The following is a 20003-nucleotide window of genomic DNA, read 5'->3' on the forward strand; positions in this document are numbered from 1 at the left end:
CCAGTAGATGGAAAATCAGTCACTCTCTTTCTGTCTCTGTCTTTCAAGTAGGTGAAATTAAATGAATAAACATTTAAAAAGCTGGGTGATCAATAATCTAAATCAGGGTTCTCAAACTTGTCCTTGGACTGATAGTAACTGGAATCACCTATGAGCTTATTAGAAATGTAGGCCCCAGCCAAATACTGTGGTTTAACAAACTCTCCAAGTAATCTTCATCTACATTAAAGTTGGAGAGCCACTATTGTGGACTAGAGTAGTTTTCAAAATTTAATGTACATCTGAACCAGCTAGAGAGCTTGTTATTCACCAACCACTGGGCCCTAATTATAGAATTTCTGACTTTGGGGCCCTGTACTTTGGCTTAATGGGTTAAGCCAACACCTGCAATGCCAGCATCCCAGTCCCAGCTGCTCCACTTCTGATCCAGCTCCCTGTTAGCTCGCCTGGGAAAGGCGCCTCTGTGCCCACATGGGAGACCCAGCTGAAGCTCCTGGCTTTGGCCTGACCCAGGCCATTGTGCAGTGGATGGAAGGCCTCTCTTTCTCTGATATAGACAGATAGATAGAGAGAGAGATAGAGGGATATAGACATAGATACACACACAGACACACACACACACACACTCATCTCTCTATATAACTCTGCCTTTCAAATAAATAAAATAAAAAAACAATGTCTGACTTTGTAAATCCAGTGGGACATAAACTTTTATGTGCCATTTCTACCAACTCTCCCAGGTTCTGCTGATGCTGTTGTTCTGCAATCATCCTTTGAGAACTGTGGAAACTGTATCCATACATTTTGCGTCATTACTCCATCCTCGACTCCTCAAATTAGGCCTCCCATTACATTCACTCACCTACCTAATACACTTGGCTGCTTAACAACTCATCACCAGATTACTCAGCATCTATATTCCTCACTTGAATCTTACATGAATCCTACATGAATATTGCTCCTTCTGTATACCCAGAACTTAAGAACACTGTCTGCCTCGATACAGGTATTAAGCATATATTTGCTGATAAATAACATTTGTTGCACCGATTCCATGAAACATCAGTTTTAATATAAACAGTTAAATCTACTATTAAAATGTCAACAGCACTGGTTTGTCAGGCACCATACTAGCAAGTGTTAAGAGAATTGAAAGCCTCATTTATCAGAACTGGGCAGCCCACTGTACCCTACTGAGTATCATGATCATGGTCAAAAACCAAGAAAAAACCTTAAGAATGCATTTTCAACTCCATAAAATTATTAACCCTAACATCTAAATAGTTTTGTTATACAATATAAGTACACATAAAATCAAGACTTGTTTAATGATAAGTCTACCAGAAAACTTAACACTTTAAGGCAGCTTCAAGTTGGGAGGAAACATAATGAACTTACCCTCTTTTGCCAAATATAATTCCTTGAATTTTGCTCTTTTTTGATTAAATTCTTGCTCAAGCTGCTGCTGTGCACGTAAAAATTCTGCATTAATTTTTTCCAATTCTGCTACTCGCTGCTGGAGAGAAACTGAGGAAAAAAAATAAAACTAGCTAAGTAGTAGTAACCCTTATTTACAACTAAAGTTACAATAAATTAGTATTCCAGCTACACATTCAACAAGTAGCCAGGCTGCTTCCTAAGATCACTATATTCTAGGAAATTCCAATTTGAAAAAAAAAGACTATTAGATTTCACACACAATTGTGAATGATTCATACAGGGAGAAACAGCTTATATTTGGAGGCTCACATACAGCCAACTTCTGAAAGAAGAGCTCCTCAAATTCCTTCGAACAACTCACAGAATGTCGGTACACATTTGGAACTGTTAAACACTGGTTGGTTTAAGCAATCTGTCTCACAAATGGATTCACCACCCATCTTGTTACCTCCTGTTTCTGAAAAGTGTTATCAGCAAAACCTAATGGGTTCTCTAATTACAGTAGCCAGACCAGTCTGAACCAGTTCTGTAATTTAAAAAAATATATCTATCGGCCGGCGCTACGGCTCACTAGGCTAATCCTTCGTCTGTGGTGCCAGCACCCCGGGTTCTAGTCCCCGTTGGGGTGCCGGATTCAATCCCGGTTGGGGCGCTGGAGTCTGTTCCGGTTGCTCCTCTTCCAGTCCAGCTCTCTGCTATGGCCAGGGAAGGCAGTGGAGGATGGCCCAAGTCCTTGGGCCCTGCACCCACATGGGAGACCAGGAGGAAGCACCTGGCTCCTGGCTTCGGATCGGCGCAGCGCGCTGGCCGTAGCAGCCATTTGGGGGGTGAACCAATGGAAGGAAGACCTTTCTCTCTCTCTCTTACTCTCTAACTCTGCCTGTCAAAATAAAAAATAAAATAAAATAAAATAAAAAGTAAATATATCTATCATAATCATTCTAAAATCATAATAATAATAAAAAAAAATTCCTACAGAAGAAAGGATAAAGAATTCTCCATGGGGACCAGCATTGTAATGCAGTGGGTTGAGCCACCGCCTACAATGCCAGCACCCCACGTGGCCACCAGTTCAAATCCTGGCTGCTCCATTTCTGGTCCAGCTCCCTGTTAATGTTCCTGAGAAAGCAGAAGATGGCCCAAGTTCTTGGGCCCCTGCACCCACATGGGAGACCCAGGTGGAGTTCTGGGCTCCTGGCTTTGCCCTGGCCCATTCCCAGCTGTTTCAGTCATTTGATGAGTGAACCAGCAGATGGAGGATCTGTCTCTCTGCCTTTCAAATAAATGGATGGATCTTGACAACAGAGGAAAAAAAAATTCTGCACAAACTCTGAATTACTGAGAGTGTGGATTTCAGATTAACACTGGTCATAGTGGGGCGCCTTTTACTTTACTTTTTACTGTAGAGGCTCTACAGTTTGGCTATAGTGGCTCTTTTGGTTGAAGCACAATGTAAAAAGTCCAAGAGTCCAAATCTTTGATCTCTTCCTCTGCCTCAACAGCAATCCACCTTAAAGTTACGAACCTCTTCAATTCAGGAGATACCTATGGGTGTTAATCAGCCACTGTCTAAGAGGCAAGCAGAGGTCCCTGTTATAAGCCAGTTAATGATGATTCACCTGCAGTTCTAACCAAGATCAGAGATTATCTTTGAAGGCCACCCCCTACCTGAAACCATCACTCCATTTAGTTGACAGCTGATTTTCTAATGCACCAGGAAACTGGAAAAACGTACCAAGGACTTATAAGGATATGTCAGAAAGTTTGTGGAATATACATATTATAGAGTAACTATGAGTGGATTTCAAATTTTTTTGCACCAAATTAAACTTATCTTTTTAATTCTGTTAAATGCTTCCATATACTTTTCAAAATTCTACACAGTAAGGATATATATTCCTATGACAGTAATAATGGATTTAAGCCAGTATTTCATTCCCGTGGCATCTCTAGACCAGCCTCACTACAGATTCAGCAGTATCAGTTCAAGCCACCATAAAGAGGAACTGCCTCCTGTTTTGAGTTCCATCTTATTAAGGTAAGGAGTCATTCTGAGGGAAAATGTCTAAGGTATCTAGGTCATAGCACTGACATCTGAAGGCACTTTTTTTTTTTTTTAAACAAAGGGACTGTGCTGCTTCAATGAATGCAGCATTCCTTTTTTCTTTTTAAAAAGATTTATTTATTTGACAGGCAGATTTACAGAGGCAAAGAGAGAGAAAGAGGTCTTCCATCCACTGGTTCACTCCCTAAATGGCCCCAATGACCGGAGCTGGGCCAATCCAAAGTCAGGAACTTCTTCCGGGTCTCCCACATGGGTGCAAGGGCCAAAGGACTTGGGCCATCTTCAACTGCTTTCCCAGACCATAGCAGAGAGCTGGATCAGAAGTGGAGCAGCCAGGGCTTGAACCGGCACCCATATGAGATGCCAGCCAGCACTGCAGGTGGCAGCTTTTACCCACTACACCACAGCACCAGCCCCCTTATTAACTTTTTGAAAAAAGAGGAATGAGGGATACCTTAGAAGGGGAAAATGCAATTATTTCATATTTACCATTTGAAATCATGAAGGAAATTTGTTCTCTGTGCTATTTACTTCTGCTGGTATTTTACTGTTAATCCCAACTGTTAAATACATGATACAGCTTTTCTCTTAAATTTTTAAAAAATATTTTATTTATTTGAGAGGCAGAGTTACAGACTGAGAGGAAGAGACAGAGACAAAGGTCTTCCTTCCGTTGGTTCACTACTCAGATGGACACAACAGCCGGAGCTGGGCCAATCCAAAGGCAGGAGCCAGGCATTTCTTCCCGGTCTCCCACATGTGTGCAGGGGCCCAAGGACTTGGGCCATCCTCCAATGCTTTTCCCAGGCCACAGCAGAGAGCCAGATTGGAAGTGGAGCAGCCGGGACTAGAACCGGTGACCATATGGGATATTGGCGCCACAGGCGGAGGATGACCCTACTACGCCATGGTGCAGGCCCTCTCTTAATACTTTAATATTACTGGTAGCCACTTAACACTACAGAGGTAAGGAAGGGCTCTGAGGCATCAAGGAGATAACCAGTCCACAAAGTATACATACTTCACAACAGCATGCTATACAATAAAGCATACAGTGTTACCTATTCACTTAAAATAAATAAAAGGAAAAATAAGGTCCCTCTATTTTTTTATAACTATATCTCCACTCTACTCCAAATCCCCCCAACCCCCAAAATACAAGCACACACACACAAAATGTCCACTCCACTCAACATTGCTACATTTCTATTTAGGAAATGAGGCTAATGAATCCACACAAACAAAACAATGTTGCCAAGACTGTTTCTACCACTCCTAAATCCAAGCTGGCTCCGACGCACGGTTCAGACCCAGTCCACACGCACAAGTCTGACTGCCTCTCCAGCCTTTAAAACAGTCTGCAGTCCTAGGAATTGCACCTGTTTAAGGGTCGATAGAGGAATTCCTTATTATCATTTTGTTGTTAATTAAATAATCCATCTCAAGCATTTCTAACAATTGTACAACTGTTAGACAGCAATTGTACAATGTAGAAACACCAAAATAACAACTTTTTATAAAAATGACTTTACAGCTACACCTAGAAAACTTGATTTGGGGCCAGCCTTGTACAGTGGGTTAAGCTGCCACCTACGATAACGGGATCGCATGAGTACCAGCTTGAGTTCTGGCTGCTCCACTTCCAACCCAGCTTCCAGCTAATGTGCCTGGGAAAGCAGCAGAGGATGTCTAAGTGCCTGGGCCCCTGCCACCCACATGGGAGACCAAGAAAGAGTTCCTGGCTCCTGGCTTCAGCCTGGCCCAGCCCCAGCAGTCACGGCCATTTGAGGAGTGAATTAGTGGATGAAGATTTCTTTCTCTGTCTCTTGTCTCTCCCTCTTACTCTGCCTTTTAAAAACATAAAATAACTCTAAAAAAAGAAAAATCAATTCATCCTGAACAAGATAGCAGGAAAATTTACAAATAGGCATATCTAGAATATGCATTAGAAACCAACCACAAATCAAAATGAAAATAGCTCTCATCACACAAAAAGTATTATTTTTCTAGCCTAGTGGCTAACAGTTCACAATAACTAACTAACTATTCACGTAAACAAGCATTTATAGTGTGGCATATAAAATATTTGATAAATGTTAGCTATTATTAAACTAGTGGAATTTAAATAAAGACAAAAATAGAGTGAGACCATTTGTATGTAGCCACAAAAGACCAGAAGTTGCTTCCAGTTTCACGGTTCTGACTCAGTTCCATGCTTGGACTTGCGTCTCACACCACTGTCTATGACCACCTGTCTTTACAGCATCATGGACAACTTAGATAGTGCTAATGCCAGCCTTTGACAACATGAAACCTGCTGAAATTTAGCAGCTCAGAGTGTTAGTATCCCAGCCTTCATTAACCATCCCACACGTTCCATATGTTGTTACCTGACTAACTGGAATTCTGAACCATTTAAGGACAAACCTAATTTAAAAGAAACTTCAGTAAAAATAAACAAACTTCAGTGGCAATGGGGAGTCACCACATTACAGCTCAACATTGAAATTAATGCCCATAATAGTCATCTATAAAAGAAAGTAGCATGTCTTCTATGCCCTGTTTAAGGATAATGTGATTTTAGCAAAATTGCTAATAAAAACACATGACACATTCCTAAGCACCCAGATTGTGGTCTAAATATCACTTCCCACTAAAAGGAACCAGGGTTCCCTGGACTGACTACAGTTCTCAGCCAAGGAATACCTAAGAGAAGCACAGAACATCTTGTCTATCAGTTACAGCAAAGGATTTTACAGTCGATCTGAAGCTGTTCAGGGGCCAACATTGTGGCACAGCAGGTAAAGTCACCACCTGGGACACCGGCAACACACAAAGGTGCCAGTTTGTATGCCCGCTGCTCCAGTTCCAATCCAACTCTCTGCTAATGGACCAAGTGTTTGGGCCCCTGCTACCCACATGGGAGACCTGGATGAAGCTCCTGGCTCCTGGCTTTGGCTTGGCCTATCCCTCGCTGTTGCAGCCATCCTGGAAATGAACCAGCAGATAGAACATAGATCTCCCCCCCAATCCTCTGTAACTACTTCAAATAAGTAAATAAATCTTTAAAAAATGCCCAAATGCAAACGTCTGGATATTATCATGATAGACTGAACCCCCTTTCAAGAAACATTCACTCCTTAAGTCCCAATACCTGTGAATAACAACTCCTGGCAAAAGACATGATTAAATTAAGTGTCCTGATAGGAGGGTTGGATTATCTGGGCAGGCCCTAAATGCAATCACACATACCCTTGGAGAGGATTAAGAATTTTGGACACACAGGGGACAAGGTGATGTGACAACTGAGGCAGAGATCAGAGTGGTCAGGGAATGACAGCAGCTACCAGAAGCTGAAGGAGGCAGGAAACAGACATTGCCCTAGAACCGCTGGAGAAAACACACCTTCCCAATGTCTCAATTCCAGCCCAGCGACATGCATACTGGCCTTCGGGCCCCTCAGCTGTGAGGGAATCAACTGGGGTTGCTTTAACCAACCAATCTGTGGTGAACTGTCAATGGCCATAGCAAACTATATATACATATAATCAGTAAGAATTACTATAATGAAGGAAAAAACAAAATATTCATTATTTAAATCATGTGTCTTTGATGCTATAGAAAAAAGCAAACAAAACATGACTGATCACCTCTGAAAGACTCTAGAGAACCAAGTTATCATTTCAAAAACAAGTCAAGAATCAAGCATTTATTCTGCATTTCCAGCCACTGCGGCCATTTGGGGAATGAACCAGTGGATGGAAGAGGTCTCTCTCTGTTTCTCCCTAATTCTGACTTTCAAATAAATAAGTCTTTAAGAAATTAATTTTGGTTATAATAGTATTGTGGGTATGTTTAGATATAGACTGAAATGTTTTCCAGCGATATCACATGATGTTTGAGATTTGCTCTTTTAAAATACAGGAGGGGTAGTGGGCTTAGAGATAAGACTGGCCATACCTTAGTCATCATGACACATGGAGGATGGTGAGTCTATATCCTCATCTTCTCACTTTTTAAGCATCTAAGATGTTCCAGTCACAGAGATTTTTAAGTAAGAGCAAAAGAATATAAGGTTAATTTTTAAAAAAGATTTATTTACTTCAAAGTTGAGAGTTACACAGAGAGAGAAGCAGCCAGAGAGAGAGAGATATCTTCCATCCACTGGTTCACTCCCCAATTGGCCGCAACAGCTGGAGCTGCACCGATCGGAAGTCAGGGGCTTCTTCTGGGTCTCCCATGTGGCTGCAGGGGCCCAAGGACTTGGGCCATCCTCTATTGCTTTCCCAGGCCATAGCAGAGAGTTGGATCGAAAGAGGAACAGCTGGGACTTGAAACGGCACCCGTATGGGATACTGGCATTGCAGGCAGCGGCTTTACCCACTACGCCACAGCGCTGGCCCCAAGGTTAATTTTTGAAGTCATCATTTGTGTCTGTGAGACTTAATCTAAACTAACTGAAAAACAATGTAACCATAAAACATCATTCTGGAGGCCAGCGTTGTGACATAGTGGGTAAAACTGCCACCTGCAGAGCCAGCACCCCATATGGGTGCCAGTTCAAGTCCCGGCTGCTCCACTTCCAACCCAGCTCTCTGCTGTGGCCTGGGAAAGCAGTGGAAGATGGCCCAAGTCCTTGGGCCCCTGAACCCACAAGGAAGGCAGCATAAGATACCTCTCAAGACCATGTTTAATAATACTGTAAAACAAATCAAATTCTCTATGTACATATTGGCCTTTATCGTTAACATGGAAAATTTTAAATGTAGGTGTAATTCTTTGACTCCATACAACTTGTATTATAAAAAGGTTACACTTTAGCTAAAAAAATCTATATCAAGGGGGTTACTTATCTGAAGAAAATTTCTTCATAAATAAAATCACAGGGTTATATTTTATTCACAAGGAAAGCTAGATGCATTATTTATGAACTTTTCAGAAATACCAAGGTCATACATACAAAGGGATCAGAATTTTGATAAACAGCTCTCCTGTCTACATGTGGGTAAAGATTTTTCTCGGGAAGGGAACATTAGAACCAACAAGTCAACATTTCAAAGAGAGAATGCTGATGTTAACACTTGTGGGGGGCAGCTCAATTACAGCTAGAAAAATGAAATGGGTAATAAAGGCACTAACAACTGAGTATCACCTATGTATCCAGTGGTAAATGGGAAGCAGGAGAGCATGACACTTGAGAAAGCAGGCTCTGGAGTTAAAACAGGATTCGAATCCTAGCTCTGCCGTTTACAAACTGGCTCCTTCTCCCCATCTGTAAAAATGGAAACTAGTAACAGTAATATGCTCTGGAGTGACAGTAAGGATTAAATAATCCAAATATAGCTCTTTACAGAGTATTAGGCAGGTTATTTTATATACTCATTAAATTTTCAAAACAAATCATAAAGCAGATGTTATCACCCTAAGTCATAAATGAAGAAATATTCTCTGAGCAATGAAGTAATCTCTCTATAGACCCCCAGCGGGTGAGTGGCAGAGCTGGATTAAACACGGACTTGCCTGTGCAGAGTCTTCCAGATCTGTGACTGCAGGTGTCACAGGAGATTACTACAGCAGACTCAGGCTACACATGGGCAGGAGAGGTAATAGGTGCAATACTCCTGGGGTGCTTTTCTGTAGTCACACCATTTATTTACATATTAAAATACAGATTAATTATAAATTGTTTCCTTTATAGTAAGGGAATTATACTGTTAGGGTCTTGAGCTTTTAAGTCTTGTGTGTAAGTGTATTATCAGAAGTAAAAGGGTGTTCTATAGCACTTTAAACAATGGCTCTCAATTTCGTTATCCAAGGGACAGAATGGCTATATCTGAAGACAACTTTGGCTGTTATTACTGGAGTGCTAGTATCCATTCAGTGGGCAGAAGTCAGAGATGCTGCTAAAGAGTATACATTGGACAGGGCAGCCCCCTACCACAAATAATTATCTGGCCAAAATGCCAAGAGGAACTAAAGTGAGAAACCTGTTGTAAACTGACAGGGCTGAGAACCTATATAGAGAAGACTGGCACAAAGTCCCTCCCAACCCTGAAATTTGAAGATCATCTAGTCTGAATCTGCATCTAATTCATAAACCTCTGTGGCAGCTCTCTCAAAAACTCATTTACCACTTGATTAGGTACTTTTCATTGTGTTCACTTCATAAAATGAAGCTTGCTTTAAATATCAAAGAAATACAGGTTAGACACAGCAGTCCTACTAAAACTAGGCAAACATTGCATCCAAAATATTCACGGGTAGACCGGGCATTGTGACACAGTGGGTTAAGCACAGCTTGGGAACCCATATCCCATACTTGAAGGCCTGTTGTAGGCTCAGTTCCTCCACTTCTGATCCAGATTCCTGGGAGGCAGCAGGCAATGGCTCAAGTATTTGGATCCCTATGGGTCCTGCCCCTACATGGGAGACCCGGATAGAATTCCTGTCTCCTGGCTTTGGCCTGGCACAGCCCACCCTGTTGTGGGCATTTGCAGAATAAACCAGCAAACAGAAAATCGTTCTCTATCTCTGTCATTATGCCTTTGAAACAACAACACACTTTAAAAAAAAAAAAAAACTAATTTAACTGAATAAAATAACCTACAAAAATGGTTTTTAAAAAATGTATGGTTTTGTATGTTTTGGAACAGCCAGTTTAAAAAAAATTTAATGTGGAAGACAGTTCCAATAAAAAAAAATTTGCTCTCTTGTTCCAAATTCAATCAGGTCACTCCATAACAAACAAAAAGGCTTCATCGTCCTGTCACCAAACATGAGACACGCTGGTTATGGGAGTAAGAAAGAAAGGCTTTATCCCCAAGTAGCTTCTATACAATCCTTAAAGCTCTGGAAGAAACAAACACAGACCACAGATATACAATGTTTCTATCAATAGTCGAATCAGGTGATACGGGTAGCAATGTCCACATTACTCCCCCTCCCTAATTTGTTCTCCTTTGATCATTTGCCAAACGGGTTCAGATGCATAACACACTTTGTCGAAAAAAATTTGAGTTGTATGGTTGTATAAAAAGCTCTTCTTGATCAATAAAAAGGCAAACATCACTTAAGAGTTAAAGGATAGAGATAATTTGCAAACTAACTCCAAATGCCAACAAAAATCAAAGAAACGTAAATCTTTGCTCACCAAAATGATTTTTGTTGATTTTTTTTAATTAAAGGCATCACTCGCAAGTACTGACATTTTCAAACATTAGCAAATGAAATCTAGCTACCTACTAGCAGAAAAATCTATCACAACCAAACTGAGATTGCATCTAACATCAGGAAATCTACTTTTGTAATCCGTTATGTTAAAGAGACCTCTCTCTCTGCCTTTCCTTCTCTCTCTATGTAACTCTGACTTACAAATAAATAAATAAATCTTAAAAAAGAATACTATTAGTTATTAAACACTATTAAAAATAGTATTAATGTATCATGGACATTACTTCATTTAAGTGGGGGAAAATGCTATAAAAGTATAATTTTTAAGAATTTTTTTCTTCTATTTTATACACATATTGTAACTGAAGAAAATATACCAAGACGTTAATGGAAACTGCCTTTGCCTCGTCACTTTTCTCCTTTATGTTTTTCAATACTTTCTGAGATGTTCATAATGAGCAGCATAAACTTCATCTAAAAAATTTTATCTATTTGAGAGGCAGAGGCAGAGAGAGAGAGAGAGAGATTCATCTTCCAACCACTGGATTACTCCCCAAATGGTTGCAAAGGTCATGGCTAGGCCAGGCCAAAGCAGGAGCCAGGAAGTTCATCTGAGTCTCCCACATGGATACAAGGGCCCAAGTACTTAGGCCATCCTCTGCGGCTCTCCCACGTGTATCAGCAGGAGGCTCGGACAGAAGTGGAGCAGCCGGGACTTGAACCGACATCCCTGTGGGATGCCAGCATCACAGGCAGAAGCTTTAACAGCCACAGCACCGACCTCTCACCTAAAATTATAAAAAAAAAATTTTCAGAAAGTAGCAACTTAAATACAAGATGTAGAAAACCTAATTTGAGAGATAGTTTATGAAGTAACAATCGGGAATTAAAGTATTGAAAAAAAAACTAGCCACTATTTAGAAAAAGAAATAAAAACATAAATTGAAGTATGAATGGATATCTAATTGATTTTGAGATAAAGTTTTTCATGTTTCAAAGAGAAAGTTTTTAATGTCTCAAAGTATTATCAAGAAGTTTGCTCAAGTCCAATGTTAGATTTTTCTATATTGAAAATTACCCAAAATGACAAAATAAGGCAAAGGAAAAACATGGAAAAATATCTGCAACCAATAAAAAGAAAATATATTTATAAGTTAATAGGAATATGGCAAAAGATATGAAAAGGCAATGTACTAAAAAAGGAAACAAATGGCTAATATAATTTCACACTAAAAATGTAACTTAACACATCAGTAAAATACCACTTTTTGCCTAACATGCTGACAAGAAAATTTTAAGTCCATACTGAATGCTGGCAAGGATCTGGTAAGTCTTTTTGTTTGTTTGTTTGTTTTTGACAGGCAGAGTTAGATAGTGAGAGAGAGAGACAGAGTTATAGACAGTGAGAGAGAAACAGAGAAAGGTCTTCCTTCTGTTGGTTCACTCCCCAGATGGCCACTACTTGGGCCATCCTCCACTGCCCTCCCGGGCCACAGCAGAAAGCTGGACTGGAAGAGGAGCAACCAGGACTAGTACCCCATGCCCCAACCAAGACTAGAACCCGGGGTGCCGGCACCGCAGGTGGAGGATTAGCCAAGTAAGCCACGGTGCCGGCCAAGGATCTGGTAAGTCTAATGAACACCAGCAGTAATGGTAGAAATGTAGCAGAGATCTAACTTTTTGGAAAGCAATTTGGCAATGTTTATAAAACCTCATACTTTCTGATCCACAACAAATACCCTAGAAAATAACCAAAGAAGGAATTAAAGATTAATGGCCAAGGATGTTTCCTGTAGAATTTATAAATAATCAAAATGGCAGTAATAGAAAATGACACATTCATATGATAAATCACAGACTTAAACCCAAGGTTTCTTAAAAACTAACTTACAAGACAGGAGAACCATTCACATCCTAATTAAAATTAAAGTAGGATACAAAATCACATGGGAAATGTGATCTATAGTTTTCCAATATTTTTAGTTGTAGATATAAAAACTAAATATATATTTTATATATAAGATATATAAAACTAGAAATATATCAAAATGAAAAATTATTCTGAAGGACAGATTTATGGTTAAGTTCACTTTCCTTTACATTTTCTTTACACTTTACGATCAGTAAGGAAACACAGGGCTTTGCTTTAATTTTGCCTTTTTTATATACCTGACAGTTTATGTAATTAAAACTGATCTGATAGAGAACAGCAGGCACGAAGAGTCAGAGGAACCTGGATCCTGGAAAAATTACAAAACTTTCATTTCCTCAATTGTGAAATAGGGATACCACCACCTTCAAATAATAATATATAAGCATAATTAATGCATTTAATTGTGAAGATGTTTGTTAAAGATATATGTTCCTAGTTTATAAACTCAGTGAGGTATTCTTAAGTCCCTTGTTTTGTTCTTTTGGCAAGAAAGGGAAGCATGGTGGGCAGACTTCATGTGCCTAGTCTGACTTTAACCTGCATGAGTAAATACTTAAGAACAGAAAAGGAAAATTCCAGCAAATGAATAATGAAGGGTGCCTGGCTCCTTGAAACATTAGAAAGTAAGAAAGAACGGGAATTTTAACTATGTATGATGACAGCCATAACAGACAAATTCATTAAGAAAAATAGTTCAAAAAAAAAAAACACAAATAGTTCAAAAATGGTTCAGCTATTCTTGGAAATTTAGCATACAATAAATGATAGCAATGCAAAATCAATTTAGAAAAATGGACTAATCAACTGTATAGTATAACAACAACTGGGCCAGCGTTGTGGCGTAGCAGGTAAAGCCTCAAGTCAGATCTCTGCCAATGTGCCTGGGAAAGCAGCGGAAGATGGTCAAGTCCTTGTGCTTCTGCCACCCACGGAGGTGACCTGGAAGAAGCACCTGGTTCCTGGTTTCAGACCGGCCCAGCTCCAGCTTTAGCTCTGCAGCCATTTGGGGAGTGAACTAGCAGATAGAAAATCTCTCTTTCTCTGGGTCTTTCTCTCTCTGTAAACTCTGCCTGTCAAGTTAATTAATTTATTAAAAAAAAAAAAAAAACTGGCTACCCATTTGAAAATAAACAGGAAAGTCTGGATTCTACTCCCTTAAAATAAACTTCAAAGTGATCAAATTTTCTTACGTAAATAGTAAACGGTAATGCTGACAAAGAGGCAGAATACAAACCTAGAAGTTGAAAGAAAAACTGATCATCAAATCAGATAAAGTAAAATACTGTTTTTGACTGTCAAAATTTCACTATCCACATGCAAATGGTCGATTTCCCCATATGCAAAGAACTTAAACTTATTAAATGGAGGAGCTACAATCCTGTTCATATCTCCATGGTAAGCCTGTATATTATCAGACTTCTTTGTGAATGAATTTGGTACCTGTCATTTAATTTTTCCATGTGTACATTCTGACTCATTAATTCCAGTTCAACGCATTTATCCCACAAAATATTCACATGAATGACTTAGAGATGCACAAGGACATTCAATGCAGCATTATTCTGTCCTAACTATTCATCAACAGAGGACTCACTTTTAAAAATTATGGTGCCTCCATATTATGAAGCTATAACAATGGGTGATTTATTTCAAAAATAAGGAGTCTATATCAAAAATAAAGAAAAGGAAGCTTGAGAACAGTATATAGCATGATTCCACGTTTAGTCCTCAGAATATACATTGTTTTTAATGGAAAAAATATATACCAGGGCATTAATTGTGTTTATCTCCAAGAGGTGACCTTATTAGCTTATACATGGACATCTATATGATGTAGTTACAACTTGACTTACCACAAGCATCTATTATTTTTGAGGCAAAAACAATTAAAAAATTACTAGAGAGCCCAGAAACAGATCTACATAAATATGAGTATAGTCAATGGATCTTTGGCAAAGGAGCAAAGGTAATACAGTACAGAAAAGACTTTTTAAAGAAAGAATTGGATATCCACATACCAAAAAAAAAAAAAAAAAACAAACAAAACCAAAAACCTAGGCACACACCTTCACATAAAAATAGGTCATAGGCCTAACTGTAAAACGCCAAACTATAAACCGCTTAGGAAAGAACACAGGAGAAAAATCTAGATGACCTCGGTTTGGAGATGATGAATTTTTTTTTTTTTTTTTTTTTTGACAGGCAGAGTGGACAGTGAGAGAGAGAGACAGAGAGAAAGGTCTTCCTTCCATTGGTTCACCCCCAAAATGGCCGCCACAGCCGGAGCTACGCCAATCCAAAGCCAGGAGCCAGGTGTTTCCTCCCGGTCTCCCATGTGGGTGCCGGGGCCCAAGCACTTGGGCCATCCTCCATTGCCCTCCCAGGGCCACAGCAGAGAGTTGGACTGGAAGAGGAGCAACCAGGACTAGAACCCGGCACCCATATGGGATGCCGGCAGTGCAGGCAGAGGACTAACCAAGTGAGCCACGGCGCCAGCCCTGGAGATGATTTTTTAACTACAACCTCAAAAGCACAGTCTATGAAAAAAATAATTATTAAGTTGGACTTCAATAAAATTAAAAAGTTCTGCTATGCAAAGACACTGTCCACAGAACAAGATGACAAACTGTGAATATTAGGAAAAAGCATGTGCCAACGTATCTGGCAAAGGACTACTATCTGAAAAATACAAAGAGCTCTCAAAATGCAACAATAAGAAAATGAATAAGCTAATTTAAAAAAATGGGCAGAAGATCTGAATGGACATCCCACCAAAGATATACAGACGGCAAACAGGCATATGAAAAGATGTTTAATATCACATCACTAGGGAACTGCTATTTTTATTATGAATATGATACAGAAGATTAAAACAAATGGAGGGAGTATCAGCCTACAATACAGAGAGAGTTAAGGGTCCTGATCAAAAGAGAATGGTTTTGCTGTTCTTTGCACAAATTATTTAGGTTCTAAATCTGGAATAGTTTCACCAATTTTAGGTACAACACTTTTTCAAATTTTTATTTATTAGAGAAGCAGAAAGACAGAGAACCACCCACTGGTTCACTCTCCAAATCCCACAATGCCTGGGACTGAGCCAGACCAAAACTGGGAGGTGGGGGGAAACTCAATCCAAGTACTCAATTACTCCAAGTAACTCCAAGTAATTGAGTCACCATAGCTGCCTCTGAAGGTCTGCACTGGTGAGAAGTGGAATCAGATTCGAGAGCTGGGAATCAAACCCAGGCACTCTGATGGGGGGCACATGTGTCTTAATCCTAATCATTCACTCCCAGGTGCACCACTTTAATAAGAGTATTAGCAAACTACAAATTACTAACACATTTGGCTGGTCTAGCAGAGGAGGCCACACCAACTAGCAAAGGTATTGAACCCTTCTACAGGAGGAACTGCCGACACCGAAGAGAGCTCTGAAGACCTTTGACGTAAGAGAAAATAATCTGATTATTTGTTCAATAGGCCAGAACCAAAGTGTAGGAGGACAATAATTTGTACCCAACAAAACTAAGGATTTTCTAACACTTACAGCTACCGTAGACAGTGGAAATGTTCTAAAGAGACCACATTCCCATCTGTTAGGAATAAATGCAGAACAATATTCTGCAGTAGACATTCATCCAAACTGTTAATATCCTTTCATTACTCTCTACAGAGACTACTAGAGTCACAATAAAATAAATGATGGCAGTAGTTTCAGAGAGATTCTGCTCTTGAATAGCTAAGCTGGGGAGATGCGATCTACATGAGAGGCAGCAGTTTATATATAATAAATGTAGTTTAGAGAAAGCAGTATCAATTGGGGGTTAACTGGCTTAAATCAAAGCAAAATAAAGCTGTGTCTTCATTTTTGACAGCTGAAACCAAAGGAATAGCAACACAACCCATATCAAGGTTCTCTCCACCTAATGCATCAAGGTTCTCACAGGAGGACCCAACCATATTCTGCACTTATTGGATTGCCCATCTATCTCAACCCAGGTTCCATGAAAGAATTAAGCCCTAATGCCAAGGCATTCAATGTACATAACGAATTAACTTGTTTCCTGTGCAATTAGAATGGTACTGATTATAACACCTTTAGGACAACTGGGAAAATCGCCAACTTATTTCCTGTGTTCTTTGGTTAAGATAACTGGGAGGAACCCAGGAGAGTATAAACAACCTAATCTGACTGTGGTAAAGGTTTCAAAACTATAACCACCGTGGAGTACAAGCACCTGGGCTTCCGTGTCCATAGACATTCAAATCATGCATGTTTGAATAAAAGAATAGGGAAGGGAGGCTACACCTTCTCTTCTGTTTTGAAGGATGTGGTCCTTGTCTCTCCTGCTGACCTCCATGCTCTCGATCCATCCCATCTGTTCTCTCAGTTCCCTTGAGATCTATCACAGTCTTAATTTCACATCTTCGGTTCTCTCCTACCATCGGCAGTCCTCTAGCATCCACAGTGATCTAATCTCTGTTCTTTAAACACACAGACATCTTGCCACAGCCTTACCACTCTTCAAGTGACTCCCCCATCTCTGTGTATCATAGCTTTAAAATTCATTCTGCACATGCTCCTCAGATCACTTAGATGCTGATTTCAATGACCATTTCTGTCTTCATCTGACTTCTCTGCAGCATTCATTATTGCTGACCAGCTCCCCCAACACGCCTTCTAACTTTATTACTTCTTTTTTTTGACAGGCAGAGTGGATAGTGAGAGAGAGAGAGACAGAGAGAAAGGTCTTCCTTTTGCTGTTGGTTCACCCTCCAATGGCCGCCACGGCCGGTGCGCTGCGGCCGGCGCACCGCGTTGATCCGAAGGCAGGAGCCAGGTGCTTCTCCTGGTCTCCCATGGGGTGCAGGGCCCAACCACTTGGGCCATCCTCCACTGCACTCCCTGGCCACAGCAGAGAGCTGGCCTGGAAGAGGGGCAACCGGGAAGGAATCCGGCGCCCTGACCGGGACTAGAACCCGGTGTGCCGGCGCCGCTAGGTGGAGGATTAGCCTACTGAGCCGCGGCGCCAGCCATTACTGACTTCTAACCTTCCTCCCAGATCCCCTTTTATAAGGTTCGCTGGTTTCCCCTTTCTCATCTAACACATTAATCTTACTTGTGGCCTTCCTCACAGCTACACTTTTCTCCTTGAGCAGTGTTCATCCTTGATTTCTTACCCGAGTTCCAAGCCTATGCAAAGAACTGGCATGGGGCACAACAGGTTAAACTACCACTGGAGACGTGGGCATCCTATACTGGAGAACCAGTTTGAATCCCAGCTGCTCTGCTTCTGAACCAGCACCTGGGACAGCAGTGGAGGAAGGCCCAAGTGCCTGGGCTCTGCCACCCATGTGGGAGTCCCAGAAGGAGTTTCTGGCTCCTGACTGTCAGCGGGGCCATCGAGGCTGTTTAGAGTGAACCAGTGGATGGAAGACTTTTCTCTGTCTCTCCATCTTTCAAGTAGATGAACTCCACAACCTTTTTAGAAATACCCTTGTATTTCTAGCTAATTACATGGCTGCCCCAAGAGTATTCCAGATCAACACATCTAAGCCAAATTGGCCACTTCCTAGTACCCAATCTGTCCTTGCACTGGTTGCTCTAGCAACATTCTTAGCAGCATCTTTAGTTTCCTCTCTTGTCCACACCCCAAACCAAATGCTCAGCAAACTGCTATTTTAACACCACAGTACTTCTCAAATTTATTATTTCCTTCTCTCCATTCTGACTACCATAGGTTATAACCTCATCTCTCGCCAAGGCAAAAGCAATAGCCTAATCCCATCTTCTTACCCAACCATCTGCCTCATAGCCAATCTAACTCCTGTGTGATTTCCACACAATATTGCACAATATTAATCAAAACACACAGCCACATCATAGGAAAATCCAAACTTCTTGGCTGGCAAAGCTCTACCATTCAGGCTCAATTTTTTTTTTAAAGACTTATTTGTATATTTGAAGGGAAGAGATAGAGAGATCTTTCACCTGCTGGTTCACTCCCCAAATGGTCCCAAGCCTGGAGCTGGGCCAATCCAAAGCCAGGAGCTTCTTCTGGGTCTCCCATGTGAGTGCAGGGGCCCAAGGACTTGGGCCATCCTCTGGTGCTTTCACAGGCCATTATCAGGGACCTGGATTGGAAGTGCAGCAGCCAGGACTCAAACCAGCACCCATATGGGATGCCAATGCCCAAGCAGTGGCTTTACCCACTATGCCAGCTCAACCTCCGTTTTTAAACCTGCCCCTGAGCAGGCTTCACACAAACCACCAGATTATTTACACCCATCACTTCACATTGCACACACTCCAGCCCCACCCTGCAAGACTCTCCCTCTCCTCTAACACCTTTCTCCAGGCACCAAATCCATATATCAAAAATTCTTTATTTTTAAAAAGTGACAGAAAAGTACATTTATCATGTACATGTTGTCTCTACAGCATACATACACTATGGAATGGATAGCCCCAGCCGACCAATAAATGCATCCCCTCAGTTATTTTTTTTGTGTGTGTGTGGCAATGTCCACTCTTTGCATCTTTGAAGAATGTAACGCCCTTAAGTATTGCCACTACGCTGTACAACAGATCTCTTGAATTTATTCCTAACTAGAGCTACACCGCCTCTGACTAGCATCTCCACAACTCCACATCCTCCAACCACCCAGCCTCTGGTACTCTCCATTCTACTTTTTTTTGTTTTTAATTCTACTTCTATGAGGTCAACTTCCTCAAATTCCACATGAGTAAGATCATGCAATACCAGGTTACTTCAAAAAGTTTGTGGAAAAAAATGGAATTTAAAGGTAAGTGTATTTTGGTGTAAAAAAAATACGAAATTCACACAGTTCTGTTCCTAACAGACATCTTCCATGTTTTTAGAAGCCCACTATTCGTCTCTGTGCCTGGCTTGTTCCAGTCAATGTACTGGTCTCCCGGTTGGTCCACACTGTCACAAGCAAGCTTTCTTTCCTTTTTAGGGCTGCATGGTATTCCATCGTGAACACACACACACACTTGATCTTAGCCAAAAGGCCGAGAAGTGATCCATCGTGAATATAAACCACATTTTCTTTATCCATTAACAAACACGCAGGTTAACATTTTGGCTATTATGAATAGTGTCACAATAAATACCAGAATGCAGGTATCTTTTTGGAACACTGACTTCACTTTATCTGGATATATAACCAATAGTGGGATAGGTGGAGCATAGGGTACTACTATTTTTAATTTTCCAAGGAACTTCCATACTGTTTTTCATAATGACAATACTAATTCAAATCCCCACCAACAGGGTGTAAAGTCTTAAAGTCTCCCTTTTCTCTACATCCTCATGAACTTTTACCTTTTGTATTTTTAATTTGATTTCAAAGAGACAGAGATCTTCCATC

At 40.6% G+C, this 20003-nt stretch overlaps 1 protein-coding gene across 3 annotated transcripts in view; it reads right to left on the minus strand.

Moving 5' to 3' along the window:
• RABEP1 (rabaptin, RAB GTPase binding effector protein 1) overlaps nucleotides 1-20003 on the minus strand; it is a 102658-nt gene that overhangs the window by 71042 nt on the left and 11613 nt on the right. The window contains exons 2-3 of one of the 3 annotated variants that reach the window (XM_051825322.3): nucleotides 8658-8777; nucleotides 1399-1527 (exon numbers count right to left, since the gene is read on the minus strand). The exons of 1 other annotated variant lie outside the window; for it this stretch is intronic. In XM_051825322.3, coding sequence (XP_051681282.2) covers nucleotides 1399-1527; nucleotides 8658-8694 — 166 coding nt within the window. In that variant the 5' untranslated portion in view covers nucleotides 8695-8777. The remainder of the gene's footprint in view (nucleotides 1-1398; nucleotides 1528-8657; nucleotides 8778-20003) is intronic. One more of the 3 variants, XM_051825323.3, reaches the window with a different exon arrangement.

This window comes from Oryctolagus cuniculus, chromosome 17, assembly GCF_051225735.1.
Source record: "Oryctolagus cuniculus isolate XC-2025 breed Fujian yellow rabbit chromosome 17, ASM5122573v1, whole genome shotgun sequence".
NCBI lineage: Eukaryota > Metazoa > Chordata > Mammalia > Lagomorpha > Leporidae > Oryctolagus > Oryctolagus cuniculus.